Source organism: Nomascus leucogenys, chromosome 5 (assembly GCF_006542625.1).
Source record: "Nomascus leucogenys isolate Asia chromosome 5, Asia_NLE_v1, whole genome shotgun sequence".
In the NCBI taxonomy this organism is placed as follows: domain Eukaryota; kingdom Metazoa; phylum Chordata; class Mammalia; order Primates; family Hylobatidae; genus Nomascus; species Nomascus leucogenys.
The window spans coordinates 2,900,061-2,927,324 of NC_044385.1; the positions used below are offsets into that span (position 1 = coordinate 2,900,061).

Here is a 27,264-nt window from a genome sequence, read left to right on the forward strand (position 1 = left end):
CCTGACCATCATGGTGAAACCCCATCTCTACTAAAAATACAAAAATTAGCCAGGCGTGGTGGCATGTACCTGTAATCCCAGCTACTCGGGAGGCTGAGGCAGGAGAATCGCTTGAACCCAGGAGGCAGAGGTTGCAGCGAGCCAGGCACAGTGGCTCACGCCTGTAATCCCAGCACTTTGGGAGGCTGAGGCAGGCAGATCACCTGAGGTCAGGAGTTTGAGACCATCCTGGCCAACATGGTGAAACCCTGTCTCTACTAACAGTACAAAAATTAGCTGGGTGTGGTGGTGCATACCTGTAACCCCAGCTACTCAGGAGTCTGAGGTAGGAGAATCACCTGGGAGGCGGAGGTTGCAGTGAGCCGAGATTGTGCCACCACACTCCAGCCTGGGCAATAGAGCAAGACTCAGCCTCAAAAAAAAAATAATAATAATAAATGAAAAAATAAAGCCACATAGTTAGTAGTAAATTGTGATGGCAGCCGTAAGAAACAAGCACCTGTCTCTCAGCCTTCACTCATCTACCCACATACATTCATTGTTCTCTTCCCTGCACCTATTGCGCCAGCACCAGATAAATTCTTTCTTAACACTGTGGTTCTTGGCCATGGCCAAGTTCAAACCAAGGCCTGGGTCCCACCTGCAGATATTCTCATTTAATTCGTCTGGGGTGTGGCTTAGGCATTAGGATTTTTTTTTTTTTTTAATCTCCCAAGTAATTCTAGTGTGAAGCCAAAGCTGAGAATTCCTGCTTTCAGGCAAAGAAATCTTCCCGTTCCCCTGCTCCGAAATCCCCATTGACTGTGTCCTGCCTACCAGATAAAATGTGATACCAGCAAACACTTCCATGCTGCTCTACGACGTCCGAAGTGCATTCAAGTGCACACATTATGAAGATTTTTACCAGATGAGGGAAGAATTATCGCTGGGGCAGTTCTGCGAAACCTCCTTCTAACAGATCAAAAGGCCTCTAGCAAAGATGAACTTCCTTCTACACGAAATTCAGTGACGTCTCTCCTTCCCCTCCCATTCCTTCCATTCCTCCCACCCCCAGCTTGGAATGATGTCTGCAGTTTCAACAGTATGAGACTTGTGTAACTGTAATTACTAGCTACCAATGGAGAGTGGCTGTGGTGTGCTTGTTATGATGATTCTATAACAATAGGGAAATCTGAGACAATCGGAAACCAGCGGTGCGGTGTGAGTGACCTCTCATTCTGTGGTGGCACCCAGATGAAAGAACATGACTTGTGCATGGACCAGCCGATCCGCAGGGTAATGGGGTTTGTCGTGTGAGATGAGAAGCCCGCATTCTTGGCTGTCCTGCAGGTTTCTGCAGGGACTCCTTGGTCTGCAGACCCCATCCCGCTTCTCCTTACCAAGCTTTTCAGTTAACGGAAGGCTCACCAGGTGTAATAGCTTCCTGTTGCTGCTGAAGCAAAATAGCACACATTTAGCAGCTTCAAACAACATAAACTTACCCTCTTCAAGTTCTGGAGACCAGAACTCAAAAATGGCCCTGCAGGGCTGGCTTCTTCTGGAGGCTCTAAGGGAGAATCAGACCCTTGCCGTCCCCAGCTTCTAGAGGTTCCTTCTTCCATCACAAAGGCAACAGATTTGCATCTCTCTCCTCTCTGACCTCTGCTTCTGTCCTCCTGCCTCCCTCTTTAAGGACCCTTGTAATTACATTGAGTCCGCCCAGATAGTCTAAAATGATCTCCTTGGCCAGATGTGATGGTTCACGCCTGTAATCCCAGCACTTTGGGAGGCTGGGGCAGGCAGATCAACTGAGGTCAGGAGTTTGAGACCAGCCTGGACAACATGGTGAAACCTCATCTCTACTAAAAATACAAAAATTAGCCAGACATGGTGGTCCATGCCTGTAATCCTGAGGTTGAGGCAGGAGAATCGCTTGAAACTGGGAGGTGGAGGTTGCAGTGAGCCGAGATCACACCATTGCACTCCAGCCTGGGTGGCAGAGTGAGACTCCGTCTCAAAAAAATTAAATTAAATTAAATTAAATGATCCCCCATCTCAAGATAACTTAATCACATGTGCAGAGGCCCTTTTACTATGAAAGGTAACACACCCACAAATTGTGGGGATTAGGGTGTGGGCATCGTTGGGGGGCCCCTATTCAGTCTACCACACCAAGCAAATGCCCAGATTGAACCTATTTTTGAATTTTCCTAATAAAGTCTGGGTGTTCCCTTCAGACGACGGCCCCATCCATATTCATAAGCTGTGACTGCCCTTTTGGAATTTCACCCTGAACACTCTAGCCTTGAGAAATGCCTGTCCTTGACCGAATATACAAATTGATTCGTTTTTCTGTGTTCACAATTTGTCAAAAAGCATAAAGATATATAACCTAATATCCCTTTGACCATCTATAAACAGGAGAAAACAAAACCCATGGTCTTAAGAATCTCTTCCACGTCATAATTGGTCTAATCATGGCATCTTACACTATTGCCTGGCTGGGCAGACGCAGCAGCAAGTGGGAAGCAAGTGGCCCCAGTGCTGGCCCAAGAAGGGGTGTGCTGCATATTTCAGGGCACAAGTGGCTGGATGAGCCCTCAAGAGCTGCGAAGAACATGGATGAAAATCCTATACTCCTGACCTGCTGGAAACACCCACCCCTGTTCCTTCTTGAAAGTGGTTCAGCCGGGAAGAGCACGTGTATACCTCATCTCCCGACATCAGCCATGCTAGAACACACGCTTCTGCTTTCCATGAAGCCGCTATCGGCAAAGCCTCTGAGTACAGCAGCACTTGGTGGGCCTCACAGAGCCTCACCTCCCTCCCGCAGGGGCACTTGGAAGTCCTCTAGCACCAAGTTCCCCCAGGGCTTCTGATCTCGGAGGAGCAAGTGTTATGCACCGCAGAGGTCCTGCCATTTAGCAAACCGTGATATATGTGGAGCTTGGTGCTGCTTTTACATCCTTTTGTGCCCATACTTTTTTTTTTTTTTTGAGATAGGGTCTTGGGTCTCACTCTGTCACCCAGGTTACAGGCAGTGGTACAATCACATCTCACTGCAGCCTGGAACTCCTGGGCTCAAGGAACCCTCTTGCCTCACCCCTCCTGAGTAGCTGGGACTACAGGCATGCCACTGTGCCTGGCTAATTTTTTATTTATGTGTAGAGAAGGGGTTTTACTATGTTGCCTAGGCTGGTCTCTAACTCCTGGCCTCAAGCAATTCTCACCTTGGCCTCCCAAAGTGCTGAAATTACAGGCATGAGCCACCGTGCCCAGACTGTGCTCATATCTTAAAATGTAAAGTCCAGTAATGGCTGTGCTTCACAGGCACAATCATTTCTAAAGCTGTAACAAAGACCACATCTTAATGACTTCTGCCAGAGTTCAGTCCAGCATTATCTCTCACATTAATTCCAATGCATGTTTTTAGAGAAAGCAGGAAAAATTGTATCAAGAGCATTTTCCTGCAACTCAAAGAATCCACATGGACGGCCTTCATTGCATCAACGGTCCACTATGGATTTATTACCTGCATATTAATCTAACATCTTCTGAATTTTCTTGACAAGTTCAATTGAGTGAAATCCTATGAAATAAAGTTCTTCTATCCTTTCAAATGCCCCTGTATTGAGTGTGGCCTCAAAATGCCAGCTAGGTTCTTTTCACTGCATCTAAGGATTTATTAAGTATGATTATGATACTTCAGGTTAAAGATTAGCTTGGAATCAAATAACTGGTGGTTTCCACCTAAATCCATGGGTTCTAGATAGGTCTTTGGCCTGGAATTCTTTCCTAAACTAGGGCCAGTCATGGAAAGTAATCGTAGTGCATCCCTGAGATAGGAGCTGTCTCTAATAAAGAACAACATTTTCACATTAGCTGCTGTGAGGGACATGAGAATAAAATGAGTCCCTGTTGTCCAAGCGTGTGTGATTTAGCAAAAGAGATCAAACTAGGATTTAGAAAACTCTGAACAAAAGAAGCTTCAACTCTCTCAGCCTCAGGTTTCTCCTCTGGTAAATGAAAGGGTTGAAATAGACAATTTATACTGGTATTCCTGCTTTATAGTTCATAAAATATTTTCACACCTTCTTCTTAATTGTTCCCTATAATCACCCCATGAGGTAGGAATTTCATAGGTAAGGAAATAGACTAAGATGTCAAGCTACTAAACTGGTTTAATAGTTGGTAGAACCACAGGCTTGAACTAGATAAGACTGTGTCTCAAAATCTCCTGCCATGATGCAAAAGCCAGTTACCATCTTACAGAGGTAGATTCTAACACCAACATCACCAACATCCTATAATTCTGTGTGTTATATGTACAGTCTTTCCTGCAGTTATTGACTATAATAAATGTTAATCAGGCAAAAGCAGCTGCCATTCAAAAAGAGGTAACTAATCTGTAGTTGATTACAAGGAACTAATCTAGGCACATCCTTTCAAAGTCACAATTTCATGTGGTCAAATGAAGGTTGTAACACATGGCTACAAAGACAGAGAACAATAGACACTGGGCCTACTTGGGGGTGGAGGGTGGGAGGAGGGTGAGGATGGGAAAACCACCTATTGGGTACTATGCTCACCACCTGGGTGACAAAATCATTTGTACACCAAACCCCAGTGACACACATTTACCCACATAACAAACCTGCACGTGTACCCCCAAACCAGAAATAAAAGTTGGAAGAAAAAAGATGAAGATTCTAGAGCAGTGATTCCCAACCTTTTTGGCACCAGGGACCAGCTTCATGGAAGACAAATAGGGGGCAGAGATGGGATGAAACTGTTCCACCTCAGATCATCAGGCATTAGATTCTCGTAAGGAGCGTGCAGCCTAGATCCCTCACAGGCACAGTTCACAGTAGGGTTTCTGCTCCTAGGAGAACCTCATGGCACTGCTGCTCTGACAGGGGTTGGAGCTCAGGAGGTAATGCCCACCCACCCGCCACCCACCGCCTGCTCTGTGGCCCGGCTCCTTAACAGGCCACAGAGTGGTATCAGTCTGTGGCCTGGGGTCTGGGGACCCCTGTGCCAGAGAATTTTCTGCTTTCTCTGTGTGTGTATAGATTATACTAAATGTCTGCAGATGAACAGAAGAAAGTCTTTCTTTGAAAGCCCATCTTATAATCTCCTATTAAATCAATTTTCTAAGATATTTAATTAGAATTATCTTTGTGGTTTGTTCAACATTTTTGATGTCATCTCAGTACTTCCTAAATTACTCTTTTAAAAATCTCTCTGGATCGATTCCTGTTTATCTGTGATGCTTACAGGTTCCTGGTCTTTCTGGAGGTGCTTTAGAAATGTGAAGGATATAGCAAAAGAGAATCAAGAGAATCAAGAATCTTCCTACTGCAATCTTTGGAGATTATTACACAGTGGTGTGGGTCACAGGGATTGAGGGATTCGAGGGACCTTTATCGCCCACGAGACGCAGGTTTCACCAGGCTCACTGCTGGAAGGCCTGTCCACATCGTTGTCATCCTTGCTACGTCTAAATTGCAGAAGGGCAGAGTCGTCTTCTCCCTCATGTCTAGAGGCTCGGGTTCTGCGGGTGTGGAGCCGCACCCTTGGTAGCGACAAGGTCTAGATGCTTCTCTGCCCGGGGAACGGCTCTGGCACTGATCCAGAGGCCATCTGCTTTGTGGGGAGGGAAGTGGGAGTGTGGGTGAGCAGGAAAAATGAGGTCAGCTTTCAGAGCAGTCAACCATCTCTGACGAGCTGGCTAGACTGCGAACGGTACAATATTTACTGCAGGCAGATGTCCGCAACAGGAGACACTCAGTCTGGCCAGACCCAGAGCCCCCACCCCAGGGCATCAGGATGACACAGTCACAACACAGGGGACGCGGATTCATAGCCAGGCACCAAATCTCTTTATCCCGGAGAGATTTCCTCTGGTCCCTCTATTACTCAGGGGAAATGCACGAATTGGTCTGTTCTGGAGTTGGAAAGAAGCAACATAACATACCCAGGACGGCCACAAGTTGGTGGCTTGTGCGAATCTTGGTTGTATCCAGCTTTGCCACATTGGGCGGGATTAGGAGCCTGTCTGCATATGCCCCCAAAGCAGCGGGGCATCTCTTCACCTCTGCACTCACCTGCCTTCTGTCCCACTGCGAGGACCTCAGGACAGGAACCAGGGTTTCCAGCCCAAGGCTGCAGCCCCACCCACCACCTAGCACAGTGCCTAGTACTTGGTTAGAGATTAATAAATACTTGTACAGCAAATTCTCTTTCATCTGAGTTTGGGAAGAAAGAGGAGGAACAGAATCATTGCAGAAATAAAAGAAACGCACAAATAATCCCTAATCGGCCGTTTAAGCAGCATCGTCAGTGTTTCCGCCTTCCACACAAACTTTCACCTCACTTTGAATATTTTATAGGAAAGCACCAGTTTCATGCCCATCTGTCCTTGCTCATCAGCGCTGGCACAGCCACTAAGTCTTCTAACCGGCCCCTGCCACACGTGACAAGAGCTGGAAGAGTCCTGGAAGGTGAAATGTGAGTTGTCTGTGTAACATGAGTATGTGGCTCGCACAACCCAGGGATGTGTTGAAACGATGGCCTGGGTAAAAGGATGTTCACCTGAGCATTTTATTTATAGTAGCAAAGATCTAAATTCTAATTAATTGATGTTTGGCTATATATTAGGTTGGTGCAAAAGTCATTGCGGTTTTGGCCATTGAAAGTAATGACAAAAACCGCAATGATTTTTGCACCAACCTAATAAATTAGGACATCTCCAGAGTGTGGATAATATTCATATAATGAAATATGCTACTGCTAAAGATAATATTTTAGGGAAACATATAACGGCGTGGGGAAATGTACCCAATGCATTAAGTGAGCTGCAGGTCACAGAATTGAACCTGGTCACAATTTTACAAATTGCAAGTGTATGAAATGCTAGAAGGAAGTATCCCCAAATGTTACAGAGTTTATACCTGGGTGACATCGACTTTTAAAGTCTTATTTAAACTTTCTCATGTATTTTAAATTTTATTTTACAACAAACATGTTACGTTTGATAATTTTCTAAATGGTATATTTTAAAACTGCAAACAAAAAAAGCAAATTATCCCATGATGCAAAGAAGCCCTTCTCTGTTCCTGCCCTAGAAGGTTACTTCCAAGATTAGACCGTGAAGCACCCCGCAGGACGCCACTGGTTCCTCATTACATTTATATACACATCCCAGAAAATTCTGTCCAAAAGTCTAGGGCCAGTGAGGCCCCTGCAGGTAAAACGAGTTCTTTTCTTTGTGACACCAGGCCTGAAAAGGAACCATATCTGGAAAAGATGTTGGCAGCTTACTTTGTGGTAGCCTAGGAAAGTTGGAAGAAACCGTGGTAGGCAAAGCCATTCCCTGGGCAAGGGGAGAGCTGGTGCTGGTTCTGCCATTGGCTGTGTGGCCACAATCAGTCCATTTCTCTAAGCATCATATTCCTTATCTGTAAAAGGAAGATCTAACACTTGCCCCACCTACCTCATAGGCCTCCTGCGGGGTTACAGGAAATATGTATATGTTAGATTTTGTAAATCAGAAAGCACCCAGTTAAGTGAAAAGTTCAACCGTCCAAGAATGCTAATATCTTAGGATAATGATCAATGTTTCCCACTTTCTTTCAAGATAGCAAGAGACATGAACACTCAAACACCCTAGAAAAAGTCACCAGGTATTTTGTCAACCACATTTAAGTCACTTCACGTTTCCCTGTGCCTTGTCTGGTGTACCAGAACTATGCTATGTGTTCACTTGACTTGTTCCTTTTTCTCCTTGGCTCATGGGTAGATTGGCTTCCCCAGCTTCACCAGTGGGAAGGTGGGGTCAAGAGACTAAACTGTCTGTCTGTCTCTCTCTCTCTCTCTCACTCTTCTTTTTTCCCAATTCAGAGTCTTGCTCTGTCACCAGGCTGGAGTGCAGTGGTGCAGTCTCAGCTCACTGCAGCTTCTGCCTCCTGGGCTCAAGCGATCCTCCCATTTCAGCCTCCCCAGTAGCTGAGACTACAGGTGCATGCCACCATACTTGGCTAATTTTTGTATTTTTTTAATAGAGATGGGTTTTTGCCAGGATGCCCAGGCTGGTCTTCAACTCCTGTGCTCAAGCAATCCACCCACCTTGGCCTCCCAAAGAGCTGGGATTACAAGTGTGAGCCACCGCGCCCGACAGAGACTGGATTCTTGTCACTGGAATATAGATGTAAGCAACGTACATCCCTTCCAGGCAAAGCTGGGCCCTAAATCCTCCTGTGAGATCCTCCACACACTCTCTCTTCCCTCATTTCCCAGCTGGTTACAGAAGGTCTGGTGAAGGACTCTTGAGGCCCCTGGAAGACGGTGACACATTTGGTGGAAGAAGTCTGAGTCCTCACATCACAGCGGAAGGCCACCCACCAAACACCCCCTATGACAGACCCAAGTGAGAAATAACCTGAGGTCCCCAGGATCATTTGCTGTATGTACCAACTATCTTCTCGGACTAATACACCCTTGACCGTGGCCGCCTCTCCACTCCAGTGATGGTCAATGCTCTCTGCTGCTTCCCACACCACTGATGCAGGGGATATAGAGGCCACTTGCATTAAAAATCCAGTCCTCATCCAACAGAAAACCCACCCAGGCAAAATCACAATATCTTTAAAGATTCCCTGGGAGATTTAAGACCTGTGTTTTATTTCTATGGGGAAACTTGGGGGCATGTTCTAATTTAAATAACTGAAAAGGAAGAAACACTTTTGGCAGTCCAATCCCAGCAGTTCTTAAGGTGAGTTGCAAATAGAAAAGAGTTTGGGTCTGTCAAGGGAGGAGAGGTTAAGAAGGGCGTCTACACCTCTTTTGGAAGGTATAGACAGGGGAGGCAGAGCGCCAACACGGATCACCGTTCCTTCGTATATTTTATTCTTAGCAATGTCCAGCACTTCCACAGGTTGCTTTAAAACCATGATTCCTGGGACTCACGATATCCTTTGGTTCAAAAGCCTCTCACTCATCTCACTCTCACTTAATATCTAACATCTCTGTTAACAGGCACAACAATGGTCCCCTAGTGTATGGCAGACATTGGCCTACATGTCATGCAAACACTACCTTATTTAATTCTCGTGACTCACAGCCATTTATAAATGAGGGACTTGAGCCTAAGACAGGTCAAACCGCTTGTGCCAAGTCACACTGCTAATAAGTGGACAAGTGAGGGCTTGGACCCCAGTCCAAGTATCTCTGTGGCCTACCTCTTCATGGCTATGCCATGTGGTAAACCTGCTCACTGGGAAGCCACTGGCATCACCTGGACCAGCAGGGTCTCTCAGGAAGGAGACACTGAAGAGCAGAGAAAGGGCAGGTGTGGAAAGATTGGTAGATACAGCAACACCCTCTCAAAGCAGGCAGGCCCGGGTAGGGCACCTTGATGAGAACTCTGTGCGGGCCACATGGAAACACTAGGCTCTGAGTTACAGGGCTCCCGGGAGGAGGCGGAGGAAGGACGTGCTGCCTCCTTCTCTGCTTTCACTCTAGCCAGCCCTGCTCTTCCTGGCTCATACAAGCTACTTACCTGGTATGGGTACAGGGTGACCCCGTTGGTTCTCGACAGGGACCAGGTGCCATCCAGGTACTGGTGAGCCTGGATGGCCACCGAATTGAGGATGTTCCCATTGCTTGGACTGGTGGCCATCTGGAGGCTGACCTTGGCCTGGTGGGTGGGGGACCCGCTCTTCTTCTCTGCCCCATTGCTGACCCCAAGGCTGCTGGGTTTGCTGCCGTGCTTGTTGGCGAAGCCTGTGTAGTTGGAGGTGGCATAGGGGGCGGGCACAAAGGCCCAGTCCCTGGGCTGCTGGAGCCCACCCACGTGCCGGGACCCCACCAGCGTGGGGATGTTGGAGAGCGGCGGTGGGGAGCCGGGCGAGGCGTCGTAGTGCTCACTGCCAGCTGCCTGCTCCAAGGTCAGCACCATCTGGATGGCCTCCTGCTTCAACTGGTTCAGGTGAGTGGCGCAAATGTCACAGCGGCTGTCCCGGTCGTTCCATGCCTTCCGGATTGTGTTGGGGACCTGGAGTTTGTCGTGAATCACAGCCGAGAAAGCAGGGTCCTAGAGAACACAGAAGCAGAGGGAAAGGAGATTCTGTAACTCCAAGGCTGCTAGTGCAAGTCAGATACCTGGCTTACGAGTTAAGCCCCAGATGTACTCAGTTTGCTAGTTTGATTGGCATTCAACAGAAATGAGAAGCCACACTGGCAGAAAACCCTCTATTTTTGATAAACACATTTGACAAGTGTAAGAATTTTATAGTGAAAACTTTTAAAAAGAAGTTAAAAAAATAAATAAAACTTCTAAGTATCTTCTTCGCCAGGCTGGTCAAGAACATTCTTTTTTTTTTTTTGAGACGGAGTCTCACCCTGTCGCCCAGGCTGGAGTGCAATGGCACGATCTCAGCTCACTGCAATCTCCACCTCTGGATTCAAGTGATTCTCCTGCCTCAGCCTCCCAAGTAGCTGGGATTACAGGCACCCACCATCACGCCCAGCTAATTTTTTGTACTTTTAGTAGAGACGGGGTTTCACTGTGTTAGCCAGGATGGTCTTGATCGCCTAACCTCGTGATCCACCCACCTCAGCCTCTCAAAGTGCTGGGATTACAGGCGTGAACAACCATGCCGGGCAAGAACATTCTTATTCTTACATCCACTGAAGAATTATAGCCATCCCTGGGCTCTCCCAAGGTGTTCAATCAGAAGGAACAAACATTTGTCCAGGCATCATGGGGGATGAGTGCAATTCTGGACCACTACACTGAGGCCCCTTGGCCCCCTGTTACCACAGAAAGTTAGTTGCAGATGGAGGTGCAACCTGCAACCTCAGAGATTCTGTTCCAAGAAAATCTTGGCCTTCTCAGCATTGTGTGCTAAGTACCACTGGAACAGAAGCATTTAATGGATTTAATGAGAACAATGTCTCTTATTTACTTTGCTTTAGGATTACACAGAGAAACAAGCACCAGGAGTGTTCGCTGAGTGTCAGATAGTTTCCAGTTCTGCCACTTGTGACCTTGGAGTTCTGCAGTGACCTCAGGCAACTCACTTAACCTCACCGAACCTCTCGTCTGTCACACAGGGCCATGGCCTCTCCTTATCGTAAGGACCTTCCAGCTCCATGACTCCATTCGTGGGGGAACGGGGATAGGAGAGTGTGGTCTGTGCGTATATGAACAGGGCTACTACGCCATTTGGGGGGTTCAACAGTTGTTGCAGGTAATTGATAACGCTCATCTCAAGGCTTATTTACCTCCAGGACATTAGGTAGAAAATCTGCCCTTCTGAAATTCACTGTCAGCTTGTATGGGGTAGAAGCCCCATCAGAGCTGAAGGCGGTTTGCTGAGCTGTAGGCAGGGAGGGAGTTGTGAGGCAGTGACGGGGGCAGGAAGATCAGCAGTTGGGGGGTGGTTCTTAATTATGATCCATCTTGATTACAGGCTCCAGCTTTTTGTTTTCCCTGTTTAACTGCCCTGAATAGCTCCTCAGCATGCACTGATTAATTGATTAATAAATCAAGAGGCCTCTTTACCCTGCAGCAGCAAGGGGTGGCTCAGGAGGGAGACACTCAAGACAGCCAGACACAATGATGGGAAGCAATGGGAGGTTCAGGTTGAGCGAGTCTGGTTGAGGAAGTGATGCAAACCGTATGAGGCCTGCCTCGAGGCGTTCTCCTCAATGACAGGGCCAGAGTCTCTAATCACAACTCAGAGCGTGCAGTAGGACCTGAAAGGGCCCCTTAGGGACCGTTCCAGAACACAGCGTCACCTCAGTTTACAGATAAACAGGTCCCAGAGGGTTAAAAGTGTGGACTATGCCTAGATTTCTTGACCACCAGTTCATGATTTTTCACTTTAAGCCAAAGAGCCATATCCATCAATAGATTCCCATTCTCCCACAGACACAGAAGGGTTCCAGCCCCATGTTTTCACTAGGAAATGTTCATTCATTCAAACGGGATTTATGTGGGCCCCAGTATATGCAAAGATACAGTTTCTTGTTTTTTTTCACATAACCAATGGCTTATGCTTTCAAGGCACCAAACTCTTTGGCTTCAAAAAGCCTCAAATCAATTGCTTATTTAGAATATTTTTGCTAACCCAATCACATGGAAGAAGTGCCACAGAAAGGAGGCAGCTCTAAGAGAAGTCATGTCAGCCGGGCGTGGTGGCTCATGCCTGTAATCCCAGCACTTTGGGAGGCTGAGGCAGGCGGATCACCAGTTCAAGAGATAAGAGACCATCCTGGCCAACATGGTGAAACACCATCTCTACTAAAATACAAAAAAATTAGCTGGGCGTGGTGGCAGGTGCCTGTAGTCCCAACAACTCAGGAAGCTGAGGCAGGAGAATCACTTGAACCAGGGAGGCAAAGGTGAGCCAAGATCACGCCACTGCACTCCAGCCTGGTGACAGAGCAAGACTCCATCTCAAAAAAAAAAAAAAAAAAAAAAAAAGAGAGAGAAAGAGAGTGAGAAGTCGTGTCTACACATCACAGTTTATTTTCAATGCTAGCCCTTGGAGTCTGGATTTGACTCTGACCTAGAGACACATCCACTCTCCAGAAACTGCATGAGCCATCCCTGGCTCTGAGGGCGCCTCTTCTCTTTTCTTCCTTGTTTTCACTCCTCTCCCTTGAAGCACCACCTTCTTTATTCAGCTTATTGCCATTTGTGGCTCAGCCGCTGACATTTAACAAGCAGGGACTTTGGTTCCCGGCACCCCCGGTGTTGCCCCAGGCTGGGCGTCTGAGGGCGCATGAGAACAATACCCGTTCTCTGGGAGTTCACAGTCCAGGGGGCCTTCTGGGTTCCTGGACTACCTAATGCTACATGCCTCTGCTGCCATCTCTAGCCCAGTCTGTAATGACTCACAGGACCAATCCGTACGTACATGGAGCTCAGTGCTCCCCCGGGGTTCACAAGACATCAGCACCAACTCCAGCTCCTCACAGCTGTCCTCCACTCACAGCTGTGCCAGCCAAAGCAAGCCCAGCGAGCACCAACAGAGCCATTCAGCACAGCTGGGCCCACCATCAATCCGACCGCCACAGCCAGCCAGGAAGTAGACAACAACCCATTCCTCTCTCGACCAGGGAAAGGCTGAGATTGAGAGTCTTTAATGAAAATGTGGTTGCTGGTTGATGTCAGAGGTGTTTCTTCAATGAAGCCACCCTTGATCTAAAACCCTTTGTGAGTTCTCATCATCAAAAGGCCTCAGTAAATCAAGTGCTTATCCACACATTATACATAAATATTTTAGTACAACTCACAACTTCAAAAAGGCACGGTCAACAGCCATAGCTTTCTGTAAGTGCAGAAATAAAGAAGATCTGCTTTAAGGGAGGGTAGTCATAAACAGGAAGAAAAGGGAAAAGGAGGCCGGGCGAGATGGCTCATGCCTGTAATCCCAGGACTTTGGGAGGCTGAGGTGGGCGGATTACCTGAGGTCAGGAGTCCGAGACCAGCCTGACCAACATGGTGAAACCCTGTTCCTACTAAAAATGCAAAACTTAGCTGGGTCGGTGGTGCACGCCTGTAATCCCAGCTACTCAGGAGACTGAGGCAGGAGAATCTCTTGAGCCTGGGAGGCAGAGGTTGCAGTGAGCTGAGATCACACCACTGCACTCCAGCCTGGACAACAGAGTGAGACTCTGTCTCAAAAAAAGAGAAAGAGAGAGAGAAGAGAAGTGTTCAGAGCCACAGATGCCTCGAATTATACCATGCTTTCCTGATATGGACACAAAAAGAATGGCAGTGGCCCCAGGAGATGGACTAGGGCCATGTCCTCTGGATCAGCTGGCACCAAAAGAAGCATCCAGTCTGTCGTGCTGCCTAGCTCGTGGGCTTCAGAGACATCTGTATCGCCTAGCTCTGATCCATCCTGGGACCTCAGAAAATAGTCTCACGGGAGCAGCGATGGGCCCACCCACAAGCTGAACGTCTATGTTTAAGGTCCCAATTTTTATTGGCACTTGGGCAACATTTTCATCCTAAATTTTTAAGTTTAAGGATTCGATACTCAGAACACTCTTATCTTTCAGGAATATATACCAAATCATTTTTTCCCTACTTCTCCCACGAAGAGGAATACAAGAAGACACATAGGTGGTGGGGCACCGTGGCTCACGCCTGTAATCCCAGCACTTTGGGAGGCTGAGGTGGGCGGATCACCCGAGGTCAGGTCCCCTCACTAATTTCTTTTTTTTTTTTTTTTTTTTTTTTTTTTGAGACGGAGTCTTTCTCTGTCCCCCAGGCTGGAGTGCGGTGGCGCGATCTCGGCTCACCGCAACCTCCATCTCCTGGGTTCACGCCATTCTCCTGCCTCAGCCTCCCGAGTAGCTGGGACCACAGGCGCCCACCAACACGCCCGGCTAATTTTTTTTGTATTTTTTAGTAGAGACAGGGTTTCACCGTGTTAGCCAGGATGGTCTCGATCTCCTGACCTCGTGATCCACCCGCCTCGGCCTCCCAAAGTGCTGGGATTACAGGCTTGAGCCACCGCGCCCGGCCCCCTCACTAATTTCAAAAGAAGAGAAATAAAGATAATGTGGCCAAATCTTAATTAGCCATTTTCAGAGAGGAGAGTTTAAGCATCTGAAATTGAAGGATATTCCCAGCATGCCAGCTTGGGGATGCTACTTCTTCCTCGGGAAGATTTTTTTTTTTTTTTGAGATGGAATCTCGCTCTGTCACGAGACTGGAGTGCAGTGGTGCAATCTCGACTCACTGCAACCTCCGCCTCCTCGGTTCAAGCGATTCTCCTGCCTCAGCCCCCTGAGTAGCTGGGACTACAGGCGTCCACCACCACACTCGGCTAATTTTTGTATTTTTAATGGAGACGGTGTTTCCCCATGTTGGCCAGGATGGTCTTGATTTCTTGACCTCGTGATCTGCCCGCCTCAGCCTCCCAAAGTGCTGGGATTACAGGCGTGAGCCACCGCGCCCAGCCCTTCCTCATGAAGATTTTGTTCATCAATGCTTATCAGCTCCCTGACCTTTACATCTCCTCTTCCGCCTGTGCTTGACGGGGTGTGAAGGACCAAGGAGACACAGAGGGTCATTCTCACCCAGAGTATTTCTCACCATGAGACTCTCTTCGCCCTGTTATCATGCTGAATCTACACAGCAAGAGTTTACTGATGGCGAAAAGGTCGGTGTCCTCGATTCCTGTTGTTCATGAGCTCCCAGAACCACACACAAGGCATGCGACCACCGCAGAGGGAAGCCAGGAACCAACCAGAACGTCTGACAGAGGAATCACGTCCCATGGCTCTGGGTAGGGAAGTCACCACCCTCAAGATTCTATCCTCCACACTGACACGACATGTGCATGGACAAAAGTCCCCAAGTGGCTCACTCTGATTAGCAAAGAGGACACATGTACAGCACATTCTCGAAAGATGGGGAAAGAAGAGGGGAGTGATATTTGAAAGAACACAGGGTGTGTTAGAATTAGGGTTTGCTCCAGGTGAGGCCTGAGACGGCCAAAATAACAAACGCAGTAGTGACAGCAATAAGGCCATGCCCTGAGATCACAGGTGCACCCCTGCACCCTCTCTTGATCGCCTGCACCCCTACTTGATTAGCATAAAACTCAAGTAGAAACTTCCTTCTGTCCTACCCGGAGTCTGAACCCAAGGTTTGTCATTATGGTTCCCAGTCTGCTTTGCAAGCCCACAGCCCTTCACCCGGTGATGATGGTCACACAACGGTGCGTGCAGGAACACCGCACTGAGCACGTGAACACGCTGAATGTAAAGGCATGAAGACGTGCTGGGTAATAAGTTCACAGAGACAAAAAAAGAAAAAAATACTCTCCGGAGGAAGAAATGTTAAATGTCAGACCGCAGTTGTTCTACATAAGAAACCAAATTACCCTGGGATGTAGCGGCTGTGCCCAGCCTAAGTGATTCTGCTCTGGATTACTGCAGAGAGAGGTGATCCTATGAATGACTTCCGTTTGAATGATCGTGTTCCGCAAGCGAGGCAGCTGGGAGGGCCAAAGGCAGGTGGGAACGCAATTAATAGGGCTGCTTGCTGCAACATGTGAAAAAAGCATTGCAAAGGTAAGACTTTTCCACGTCAAAAGAAAAGGGAGATGTTTAATTAGAACTTAACATGATTAAGAACAGTTCATAAATTACTCAAAAGAATGGGTGAGGCATTTCTCGTCACAACCCCTGAAAATGCTTTTATTTACTTATTTTTGAGACAGAGTCTTTCTTGCCCAGGCTGCAGTGCACTGGCGTGATTTTGGCTCACTGAATCAAGCAATTCTCTTGCCTCAGCCTCCCAAGTAGATGGGACTACAGGCATTCACTGCCACACCTGGCTAATTTTTCTGTATTTTTAGTACTGATGGAGTTTTACCATGTTGGTAAAAGTCAAACTCCTGACCTCAGGTGATTTGCCCACCTCGGCCTCCCAAAGTTCTGGGATTACAGGCGTGAGCCACTCCGCCCGGCCAGTTTTTATGTCTAGGTCTCATCTTTTCCAACTAGATGGTATGGACGGTGTTGACTATTCTGAAAACTTTTGGTTAAGGGTATGGCAGGTTCGAGTCCTGCCTCTATTACTTAGTAGCTGAGTGGCCAGGAGCCGTTTTTCACAAATCTATCCAAGCTTCAGTCTCCTTAATGTAAAAATGGGAGTTGATAATCATACTTATTTTATTAAGTAAGAATTAAATGTGATAATATGTGCAACATTTTTAGCACAGACCTGGCCCTTGGTAAATGCTGAATAAATGGTAGTAATTATTATCACCGTTAAATAAATGGTAGTAATTATTACCAATGTGACTAGTCTCAGTATCTAATACAGTAACGTGTATAAATTTAGAACTTCATATAATGTTGGGATGAGGATAAGGAGGATGGTGACAATGATCTTAGGGCTTTCTTTTATCTAGGAGGAATTTAGCACGTTTGCAATTAAGAACAGAGAGGATGATAAAGAAGGGAACATATGATATTCCCTTAACCACCTCCTACATCAGGTCAAGTCAAAGCCTTCTTAAAAGAGATCAGCCTGGGCTCAGTGGCTCACACCTGTAATCCCAGCACTTTGGGAGGCTAAGGTGTGAGCCTTAGGCCAGATCACTTGAGGTCAAGAGTTTGAGACCAGCCTGGCCAACATGGAGAAACCCCATGTCTACTAAAAATACAAAAATTAGCCAGGCGTGGTGGTAGATGCCTGTAATCCCAGCTACTCAGGAGGCTGAGGCACGAGAATCGCTTGAACCTGGGAGGCAGAGGTTGCAGTGAGCTGAGATCTCACCACTGCACTCCAGCCTGGGTGACAGAGTGAGACCCTGTCTCAGAAAAAAAAAAAGAAAGAAAGAAAGAAATCACAATAGGCTGGGCCCATTGGCTTACACCTGTAATCCCAGCACTATGGGAGCCCAAAGCAAGGCAGGTGGATCACTGGAGCCAGGAGTTCAAGACCAGCCTGGACAACATGAGGAAAACCCAAAAGAAAGAAAGAAAAGAAAGGGGAGGAAGGGGAAGAAAGAAAGAAAAGAAAAGGAAAAGAAAAGAGAAAAGAAAAGAAAAGGAAAAGAAAAGAAAGAAAGAAAATACTGGGTTCCTAGAGTTCCTGAGCTGACGTCTCTGAGCATGGCCTGAATGACTGTCAGCTTCCTTCTCTATTTTAAAAGATGAAACACTCCAAGAGGCATTCATTTTCATGGAACTAAGAATCTGATGCTTCTCACCGTAACAGCCTACTGAAAACGCTTCCTCATTTCTCCCGCAAGAGTGAGTAACGCTTCGTGGGGGCTTTGCTAGATGTTCGATTCAAATCACAGACCCATCAACTAACTGGTCAGTGTCTCCTAGGAGCTGCCAACCTTTTCCCAGGAAACGTAGAAAGAGAAACCTGGGCCAGACACGGTGGCTCACTCTTGTAACCTTAGCCCTTTGGGAGGCTGAGGCAGGAGGATCACTTGAGGTCAGGAGTTTGAGACCAGCCTGGCCAACATAGCGAAACCCCGTCTCTACTAAAAATACAAAAATTAACCAGGCGTGGTGGTGCATGCATGTAATCCCAGCTACCCGGGAAGCTGAGGCAGGAGAATCACTGGAATGCAGGAGGCGGAGGCTGCAGTGAGCCAAGACTGCGCCACTGCACTCCAGCCTGAGCAACAGAGTGTGACTCCATCTCAAGAAAAAAAAAGAGAGAGAAACCTGATTTCACATCAGCGTATCTTCAACCCTGAAAATCTTGTTCTCCAGTCTATCCCTTGGCTGTTGGGAAATAGGACCCCTTCACAAATAGATTCAGAGCTTAAGATGGGAAAGTAGATTCCCACTACATACTTAAAATGCTTCCCTTAACTTTAGAGTTCATGTTCAACATGACACAAAATAAAGTGCTGGACTATACACATATAAGCACTAATCAAGATTATAGGAGAATGCACTAAAATATTACTTTTAAATTACTAAAGCCTATCTAGACTAGATGTATTTTTTACATATAGGCTTTAATGCGCCAGCAGGCAGCAAATGGAATTATTTTCAATCTGCAAGTAGTTGTATTAGTATAAGCCTATCAAGGATTCTGTTAATTATCTAATTATAAAATTGCTTAATGTTTCTTTTTCTTTTAATTGATTTCATATGCATGAAATACTGCATAAATGTATTGGCTGCTTTGTTTTGTTTTGTTCTGAGATGGAGTCTCGCTCTGTAGCCCAGGCTGGAGTACAGTGGCGCAATCTCGGCTCACTGCAAGCTCTGCCTCCCAGGTTCACACCATTCTCCTGCCTCGGCCTCCCGAGTAGCTGGGACTACAGGCGCCCATCACCATGCCCGGCTAATTTTTTGTATTTTTATTAGAGACAGGGTTTCACTCTGCTAGCCAGGACGGTCTCGATTCCCTGACCTCGTGATCCGCCCTTGGCTGTGTTTTCTTAAACTTACTACAAAAAGATTAAATACCTAAAATTTGGTGGGGTTGCCATTGTTTTTAAAAGGTAAAATTTTGGCCGGGCGTGGTGGCTCACTCCAGTAATCCCCGCACTTTGGGAAACTAAGGTGGGCAGATCTGAAGTTCGAGACCAGCCTGGGCAACATGGTGGAATCCCAACTCTACAAAAAAATACAAAAATTAGCCAGGTGTGGTGGTGCATGCCTTTAGTCCCAGCTACTCAGGAGGCTGAGATGGGAGGATCCCTTGAGCCCGGGAGGCTGAGGATGCAGTGAGCTATGATGACGCCACTGCCATCTAACCTGGGCAACAGAGCGAGACCATGTCTCAACAGAAAAAAGAAAAAAGATGGAATCTTAACAAATAAGTCATCTGACCATGTCCTACAACAAATTTAAGTACTTGCCTCGTTCCCCTGTGACCTAACTAACCCTTGTGGCCCAGTGTTTTGGGCCCCACACAATTTTCTTCAGGCCACCTTGTCACACGTCCCTCACTTCCCCCAGGAGCACCAGCACCAGCCTCCCTCTGTCCCATGGAAGCCCCTACATTTCCCAGCCTCTGCACCTTCACTTTGGTTCCTGCCCTGATGATAACTCCCTCTCTCCCTCATCAAACACGAGAAAACTTTTGGGGGTAATGGATACATGCAGTATTGTAACTGTGGGGAGAGCGTCATGGGTGGATACATATGTCCAAAAATATCAAAGTGTACGCTTTAAATGTGTACCATTCACTGGACGTGAATGGTGAATTATGTATCACACTAAAAAAACCAAAGTCTCGTTCATTCATCCTAAGGGCCAGCTCTTCCGCGAGGTCTGACTCGCAGAAGGATGTCTCCCTTCACTGACTCGCACAGCACTTCTCTGAGTCATTCGTAGCACTTAGCAAACATTTCCTTACTTAAGCTGTACGTGTTCTATCTCCACCATCACGGTAAATTCCTAGGGGGCAGAAACTGTGCCATAATGTGAATAGTAATGATAACTTGTACTCTTGCCCCCTGGAGTCCACTCTCAAGACAGCAGTCAAGGCGATCCTTTTCCATCTTACATCTGATCCTGGCAGTCCTCAGCCTGAAATCCTCCCCGGGCCCCCGCGCCACTTCCTTCAGAGTCAAAGTCAACATCCCTGCCATGGGCTCTGCAGGACTCAGCCTCCTGGTCCCTCTCTGCCCTCAGCTCCTACACTTGCTCCCTGACTCAGCCTGCACCAGCCGTGAAAGCCTTCTGGCTGTTCCTTGAACACACCAGGAACGTCCACTCCCAGCTCAGTGACATTGGACTTGCTGTTCCTCCTGCACAGAAAACTTTCACCTGCAGGTATCTGCCTGGCCGTTTCTTACCACCTTCAAGGTCTCAAGGATAACCTTTTCGGTGAGGCCTTCCTGGATCATCTAATGACAACTGCAAACTAGCCCCAACACTCCCTAACCACCTTTCTCTGCTTTAATTCTCTCTACAGCATGGCCACCTTCTAACTAGATTCGGCTCATTGTCTGTCTCCCCCTGCAAAATATAAACGAGGTGACAGCTGGCACATTTGTCTGTGTTGTTCACTGCTGAATGCGTCTTGCCTAGAATAATGCCTGAAGTCAAGTAGGCACACAGAAGCCATGTGTCGAATGAATCAATGACTTGATGAATCCATTTTCAGTGAGAGAGGTTCCCACATTGAATAGCTTCATCTTTCTTAGGAATTTTTTAATTTTTTTTTTCTTTTGAGACAGAGTCTCACTCTCTCGCCCAGGCTGGAGTGCAATGGTGCAATCTCGGCTCACTGCAACCTCTGCCTCCCAGGTTCAAGCAATTCTTCTGCCTCAGTCTCCCGAGTACCTTGGGATCACAGGCACCCGCCACCACACCCAGCTAATTTTTGTACTTTTAGTAGAGATGGAGTTTCACCATGTTGGCCAGGCTGCTCTCAAACTCCTGACCTCAGGTGATCCACTCACCTCAGCCTCCCAAAGTGCTAGGATGACAGGCATGAGCCACCACGCCTGGCCTTTCTTAGGAATTTTTATCCCTTTTTGCTTTTGTCACATTTACTAGTATAGTTGTCTTTTTTGCTTGTTTCTGCTAGATTTTAGTGTCCTGGGAGGACTGGGAGGGCTTGTGTGTTCAGAAAACCCTCTGGGGCCTGTTTCTCAAAGTGTGACCTCACCACGCCCCCTGTGCAGGGTCACTTGGGAAGCTCACAGTGAGGCAGGTTTCCAGGTCCCCCCTCAGACCCCCTGTATCAGAATCTCTGGGGAGCCGGGCTCTGGAATCTGCATGCTGACGAGCACCCAGGTGACGGTGTGGTGCGCTGTCACAGAGGAGGGGATGGGAAGGAAGGCCGAGAGGAGGCAGGGAGAAGGAAGAAGTAGACAGGGACATCTGTCTCTCCCATTCAAGTGCCTCACCCCAGCCGTGGCCTTCAGACAGGAGCCAAGGATTTCATGAGATGCTCTGCCCTCCACCCAATGAACTACAACTCCTCCAAACACCTGAGCGTGGGGGCTACTGCTTTTTATACAAAATCATTCAAGACGATGATAAATAGCCCTGGAGACATAGCCCAGAGACTAAAGGTAGAATGCAGATGTCTTTTTACCAAATTCTCTCTCTACTCCAATGGTTCTTAACCACTGGGAAGTTTTTTTAATTCTTTCTTCTTTTTTTTTTTTTTTTTTTGAGACAGGGTCTCACTGTGTCGCCCAGGCTGAAGTGCAGTGGTGTGATCACGGCTCACTGCAGCCTCGCTCTCCTGGGCTCAGATGATCCTCCCACCTCAGCCTCCCAGATAGCTGGGACTACAGCTGCACACCACCATGCCTGGCTCATTTTTGTATTTTTTGTAGAGATGGTGTTTCACCACGCTGCCCAGGCTGGAGATGGTGATTTTGATGCTCAGGGGACGTTAGGAAATATCTGGAGACATTTTTGGTTGTCACAACTGGGAGAGGGCTACTGACGTCTAGTGAGTAGAGGCCAGGGATGCTGCTAAACATCGTACACTGCACAGAACACCAGCCCCCATCCCAGCACCTGAAAAAGGAATCACTGGCCGGGCACAGTGGCTCACGCCTGTAATCCCAGCACTGTGGGAGGCCTGCAGATCACCTGAGGTCAGGAGTTTGAGATCAGCCTGGCCAACATGGTGAGACCCTGTCTCTACTAAAAAAAATACAAAAAATTAGCTGGGCTTGGTGGTGGGTGCCTGTAGTCCCAGCCACTCAGGAGGCTGAGGCAGGAGAATTGCTTGAACCTGAAAGGCAGAGGTTGCAGTGAGCCGAGATCACACCAGTGCACTCTAGCCTGGGTGACAGAGCGAGACTCTGTCTCAAAAATAAATAAATAAATAAATAAAATAAAATAAAAAACATCCAGTCCTAGATGTCCGTGGGGTCAAGGTTGAAATCTGGGCCTAGGTGCCCTCCTCTGATTCCCTCTCACCTGCTCTCATTGGAGATGAATCTCGATGCAGGACAGCAAGGTGGGTGTTCTAAACCCAGAAGCTAATGCTGGCTCTCCTCTGCCTCAGTTTCCCTTAGTGTGGAGGTACTGAACTCTAAACAGCACGCTCTCTTAATATTTTGACTCTTCCATTGTAGCTGGCAATGGGGTTAGAAGTGGTGGGTGTGTATGGCCACGCCCAAGGTGGACACAGTGCCCCTGGCTATGAAAACCCCACAGGCTGGTGGAATGCAGTTCCTGACCACCTGGCCCAGCCTCCAACTGCCCCCGCATCTGGCTACACAGGCCATTGCCCTTCCTGGTGACACAGGCAACGCTGACAGTGTCACCAGCTGTTTACGAGAGTGTGGTGGAAGAGGCTGATGCGGCCCTGAGGTCCTGACCATGTGAAACCATGGACCTGGTTCATGGCTTATGAGGCTGGTCACAGGGCCTGTCATTGGCATCTCTGCCTCTTGGCCTGGGTTTGAGATGGGACAGCTGAGGTGGCTTTTACCATGAAATCACTTCAAGCCTCTGGCAGGATTTATATCATGGTAACTTTGCAGTTTCCTTCTCGGAGAAGCAAAACCAAAGCCATGATAAGGCAAAGTCATCTTGAAGATATCATTTGGTACAATTCTAGAGAAAACCAAAACTTGCTTTGTTTCCTCATAAAACTGCATTTATGTAGCTCAGACTTCAGATTGTGCCAGGATGCGCTTGGTGGGGGAGTCATGAAGCGTTTGGCAGGAGTTGCCCCAGGCTGAGGAGACCCTCAGAGGGTAAGGACCTGAGCTGTACATTTTTGTTTTCACTCATAAACATCAGAAATAACAACACAGCCTTCAGCAGAGGACGTAAAATCCTGGCAACGTCTGAACTTGGGGGTCTATATTCACAACTAACAACTCCAAGACCTACCTATGAGGTCCAGAATCTCACCACCCATCCTGAGACATCTTGTTTGCTTATCTGGGGACTGACGAATTAATCATAGGCTACTCAGCCATACTTCTTACCGCTCTTTCTTCCATAATGATCTTTAGTGAAAAGGTCTGAACTGAAAATTCACTGAGATGAGCAAAGCATCACCAAAACAGCTTTACATAAAGCAGGATGGTGGTGGGGAGGGCAGAAGGAGCAGGAAGCATTTCTCCAGGAACTTGACCACACCTCTCTGCCAGCTCCAGTCAGTAACTGTCATTCCTGAGAAGTCAGTTGCAACCAACTATCACACACCCACGAAGTCAGAGAGCCAGCCAGCCATTCTCAGCTCAGAGACTCCCACCTCATGAATCATGACCTGGGTGGCTGCAGGGCAATGAGGATTTCTGGGCCTGACCACAAGGATGTGCCATGATCTGAATCTTCCTCAGTGTGTGCCACCCCTACCGCCCCTCCACCAAATAAAGCTAACCTCTTTAGAGGCTGCCATCTTCACTGGCTTCTCAGAGGACTTTCATGGTAGGGAGAGCCGGCAGAACATCTTGAGCATCTGAGCAAAGGCTGAGGCTGTCTTTTTTGAATGATCCTTCTAGATGTTCCTACACCACCTCAACCACAACAAGCCCAAGTTAGTATGTGAAAGAGGGAGAGGGGGTGAGTAAACCAGGACCCCTCTCCCCACTGCCTCTAGTCATTCCAACACACAGGAGCCTAGAATTTGACAGAGCACAGCTGTACTTCTCTGCTATACTGTTAAACTGATTTGTCCTCACATTTTAAAAGGCAGCCTTCTGACTATCTTTAACAGACCCTATAAGATACAGATTTGAATCAATCAATTCATGTACATTGTCTACTTATGTAAATTAATTCTAAAAGAAACTTAAAACGATAGCCACTACAACTCTAAAACCTCTAATGTGATAATCTTGTGAAGAATATGAGCAGACTCAGTGGAAAAGAGTAAAATGCAAAAGTCTGTAGCAAGAGAACCACTTCTCACCTTTTCCCTACTCTACACACCCACCCATGCCCACTACACACACACACACACACACACACACACACACACACACACACACACGTGTACATCTCTTTAGGAAGAAACCACTAAGATAGCTCTAGTCGTGGGGTTGGGGAACCCATACTAGTAAGACAGGCTCAGGAGTTGAGATTCCCAAAAATGCGAAGAAAACTCACCTCCCTGTCCCCACCTGCCTCTATCACTTTTCCTTGAATCGATTCCAAAAAAGCTTAAAAAATGTTCATAAAGTGATTGTTGTGGTCCAAAAAATGATTAAAATGACAAAACTGTACTCCAAGTATTTCCCAGGTGACTTTAAACTGGAAGTAGGTGGGCCAGGCACGGTGGCTCATGCCTATAATCCCAGCACTTTGGGAGGCCAAGATTGGTGGATTACTTTCGGTTAGGAGTTTGAGACCAACCTGGCCAACATTGTGAAAACCTATCTCTACTGAAAATACAAAAATTAGCCAGGTGTGGTGGCGGGTGCCTGTAATCCCAGCTACTCAGGAGGCTGAGGCAGGAGAATTGCTCGAGCCTGGGAGGCGGATGTTGCAGTGAGCTGAGATCGCACCATTGCCCTCCAGTCTGAGTGATGGAATGAGACTCTGTCTCAAAAAGGAACACAAACAAACAAACAAACGAAAACTGGAGGTAGGAATGGTAGAATAAGAACCTAGAAGACAATTTAAAATCAATTTTAATTTTGGTTTTGGTTACAGGTTTCAATACAATTTGAGAATATTTGAGAAACATGGTATGGGTGGGACTTGGACCTTCCCTATTGATAGGCAATGAGAAGAAATGAAAGATTTAGGGACGATCTCTCTCACACACACAGCCACATTCTAAAACTTTCAAATCTCATTCTTTCACGTAGTGCTTTCCAATATAAATGAAGACAGGTAGGTTTTTGCCTAGTTAATCTATTCATTCAATATATCCATTCATTCCCTCTTCACTCACTAATTTCATTCATTTATAAAACACTTATTAAGTGTCTAATTGGGCCAGGTCCTTTTGTAAGTGCTAGAAACAAACATGGTCTCAACCGTGATGGCGTATTACAAAACAAGCTATCATCAAAGGCTCAAAACAGAAAACAGCTCCTCGTCTTCATCTGGGGAGCTGATGCAGGAGTCAACAGACTGGCCAGAGCTCTGGACCTGAATTCTGAAGACCCGGGTTTTAGTCCAAGCTTTGCCTTTTCTAGTATCACAGCCTTGGCCAAATCATTCAATCTTCTTGAGCCTTGGTTTCCTCATCAGTGAGATTGGGATAACACTTATCCCTTGCTGTTGATGTAAAGATTAAATGGAATCACAGACATCAAAGCACTTTATGAAGAGCTCTATAAACATAACATGTTATTACAAATGCTGAGTTTTCCCTATGTTTAACACATGAAAAGGCATAGTTGAGTTTTCCCTATGTTTAAGACCGGAAAAGGCATAGCTGAGTTTCCCCTATGTTTAACATGTGAAAAGGCATAGCCAGGGAAGAAGCCACACACTTCTCATTCAATGCACTTCCCAGTTTGCAACTAGGGAGCTCAAGGCCCACGTATCAACAAGGATGACAGAAAAACAGGACCAAAAAGGGCCCACCCAGGTAAGCCTTTGTTTGGCTCTAGAGAGAGGCAAAGATCAAAGTATGAAGCCCAGTTCAATGTCGGCTCATTTTCCAGACCCTCCATGCACACAGGGAAACACACTCAGCTAAGTTTATCCCAATGCATAGGTCAGAAGAGATAAAGCCAGAAGTGGCTCAGTGTCTTCCCCCGTCTACAGTAAGATCCATGTCCCGTGTGCTCTGTCCCATGCTTGTCAGAATACATGTGAGGAGCCAATTCCTTGCCCTCCTCCCCTTACTGCTTTGGTGTCCAGGAAGAGGAGTGGGATTTTCCAGAAGGACAAACCAACAGAGTCCCACATCATTTGAACTTCCATTATAAGCCTACTGATAAGCCAAGGAAAGAGAATCATTAAATGCTTTGGAGATAGTTACCCATGAAGACTTCACACACATATACACTGGGATCTTGGGATTGTCTCGAAGCAGCGGGCCAAAGAGAAGAGATGTCCCCTCTCGGGCAGGTCTGGTGGCTCCTCCTGGACAACCTGTGGTCAGTTTTCCTCAGAGACCACACCTGGGATCCTGGAGCGGGGCCTGAGTGCCCCAAGACCAATAAAATGGAAAGTACCCCCAGGGCATGGCTGGCTAGAAAAACACTTGGGATGCAGCTTAACCTGGGCTTTGACGGTCCCAGGTCATATACAAGAGTTTACCCACGGTCAAAGGTCAGCTGTGGGGACGGCATTCCTGCTCAGGAGACGGCAGCCCAAAGATGAGAAGGACACTTTGCACTGGGATGAGACTGGAATCAACACGTTCTTCAGGATTGGCAGAATGTTCAGTGGCCCAAGACGTAAGGCAGACTTCAGAAAAGGTCAAAGGGTTTCATGGTGGTCTGTGAAGCTACATAAGGACCTGCCGCTTGGTGAGCCCTTAAGTAATCCAGAGGCACCTGAACCAACACAGAAAGTCACCAGACCTCCAGCAGAAAGAAGGAGAATCTGATATGGCAACATCTGTGTCTTCATGTGGCCACTGACCAGATGAATGACTCTGTTATGCCCAGAAGGTCCTCGGCCCTGTGCACACCTCTGAACAGGCTAAGCTACCCCAGACTCAGGCAGGTCCACCAACCCGGACAACTCCAGCCCAGCAGTCTTTGGAACCGCTGGTTGAATTTCCTTAGGGGAAATGTGATGTGCAAGTATTTATGCAAAAAAAAAAAAAAAAAATATATATATATATATATATACTCTCTGCACTTTTTTGTACTCCCAATGATGTGGTCAGGAGGTTACCAACAAGATTTTAAAAACTGCTCTAAGACAAAG

The 27,264-nt window shown here is 47.2% G+C and overlaps 1 protein-coding gene across 1 annotated transcript in view; it reads right to left on the reverse strand.

Annotated features, from left to right (window-relative positions):
- KIF26B (kinesin family member 26B) overlaps positions 1-27,264 on the reverse strand; it is a 579,476-nt gene that overhangs the window by 353,896 nt on the left and 198,316 nt on the right. Inside the window, exon 3 of the mRNA XM_030812564.1 lies at positions 9,539-10,072. Coding sequence (XP_030668424.1) covers positions 9,539-10,072 — 534 coding nt within the window. The remainder of the gene's footprint in view (positions 1-9,538; positions 10,073-27,264) is intronic.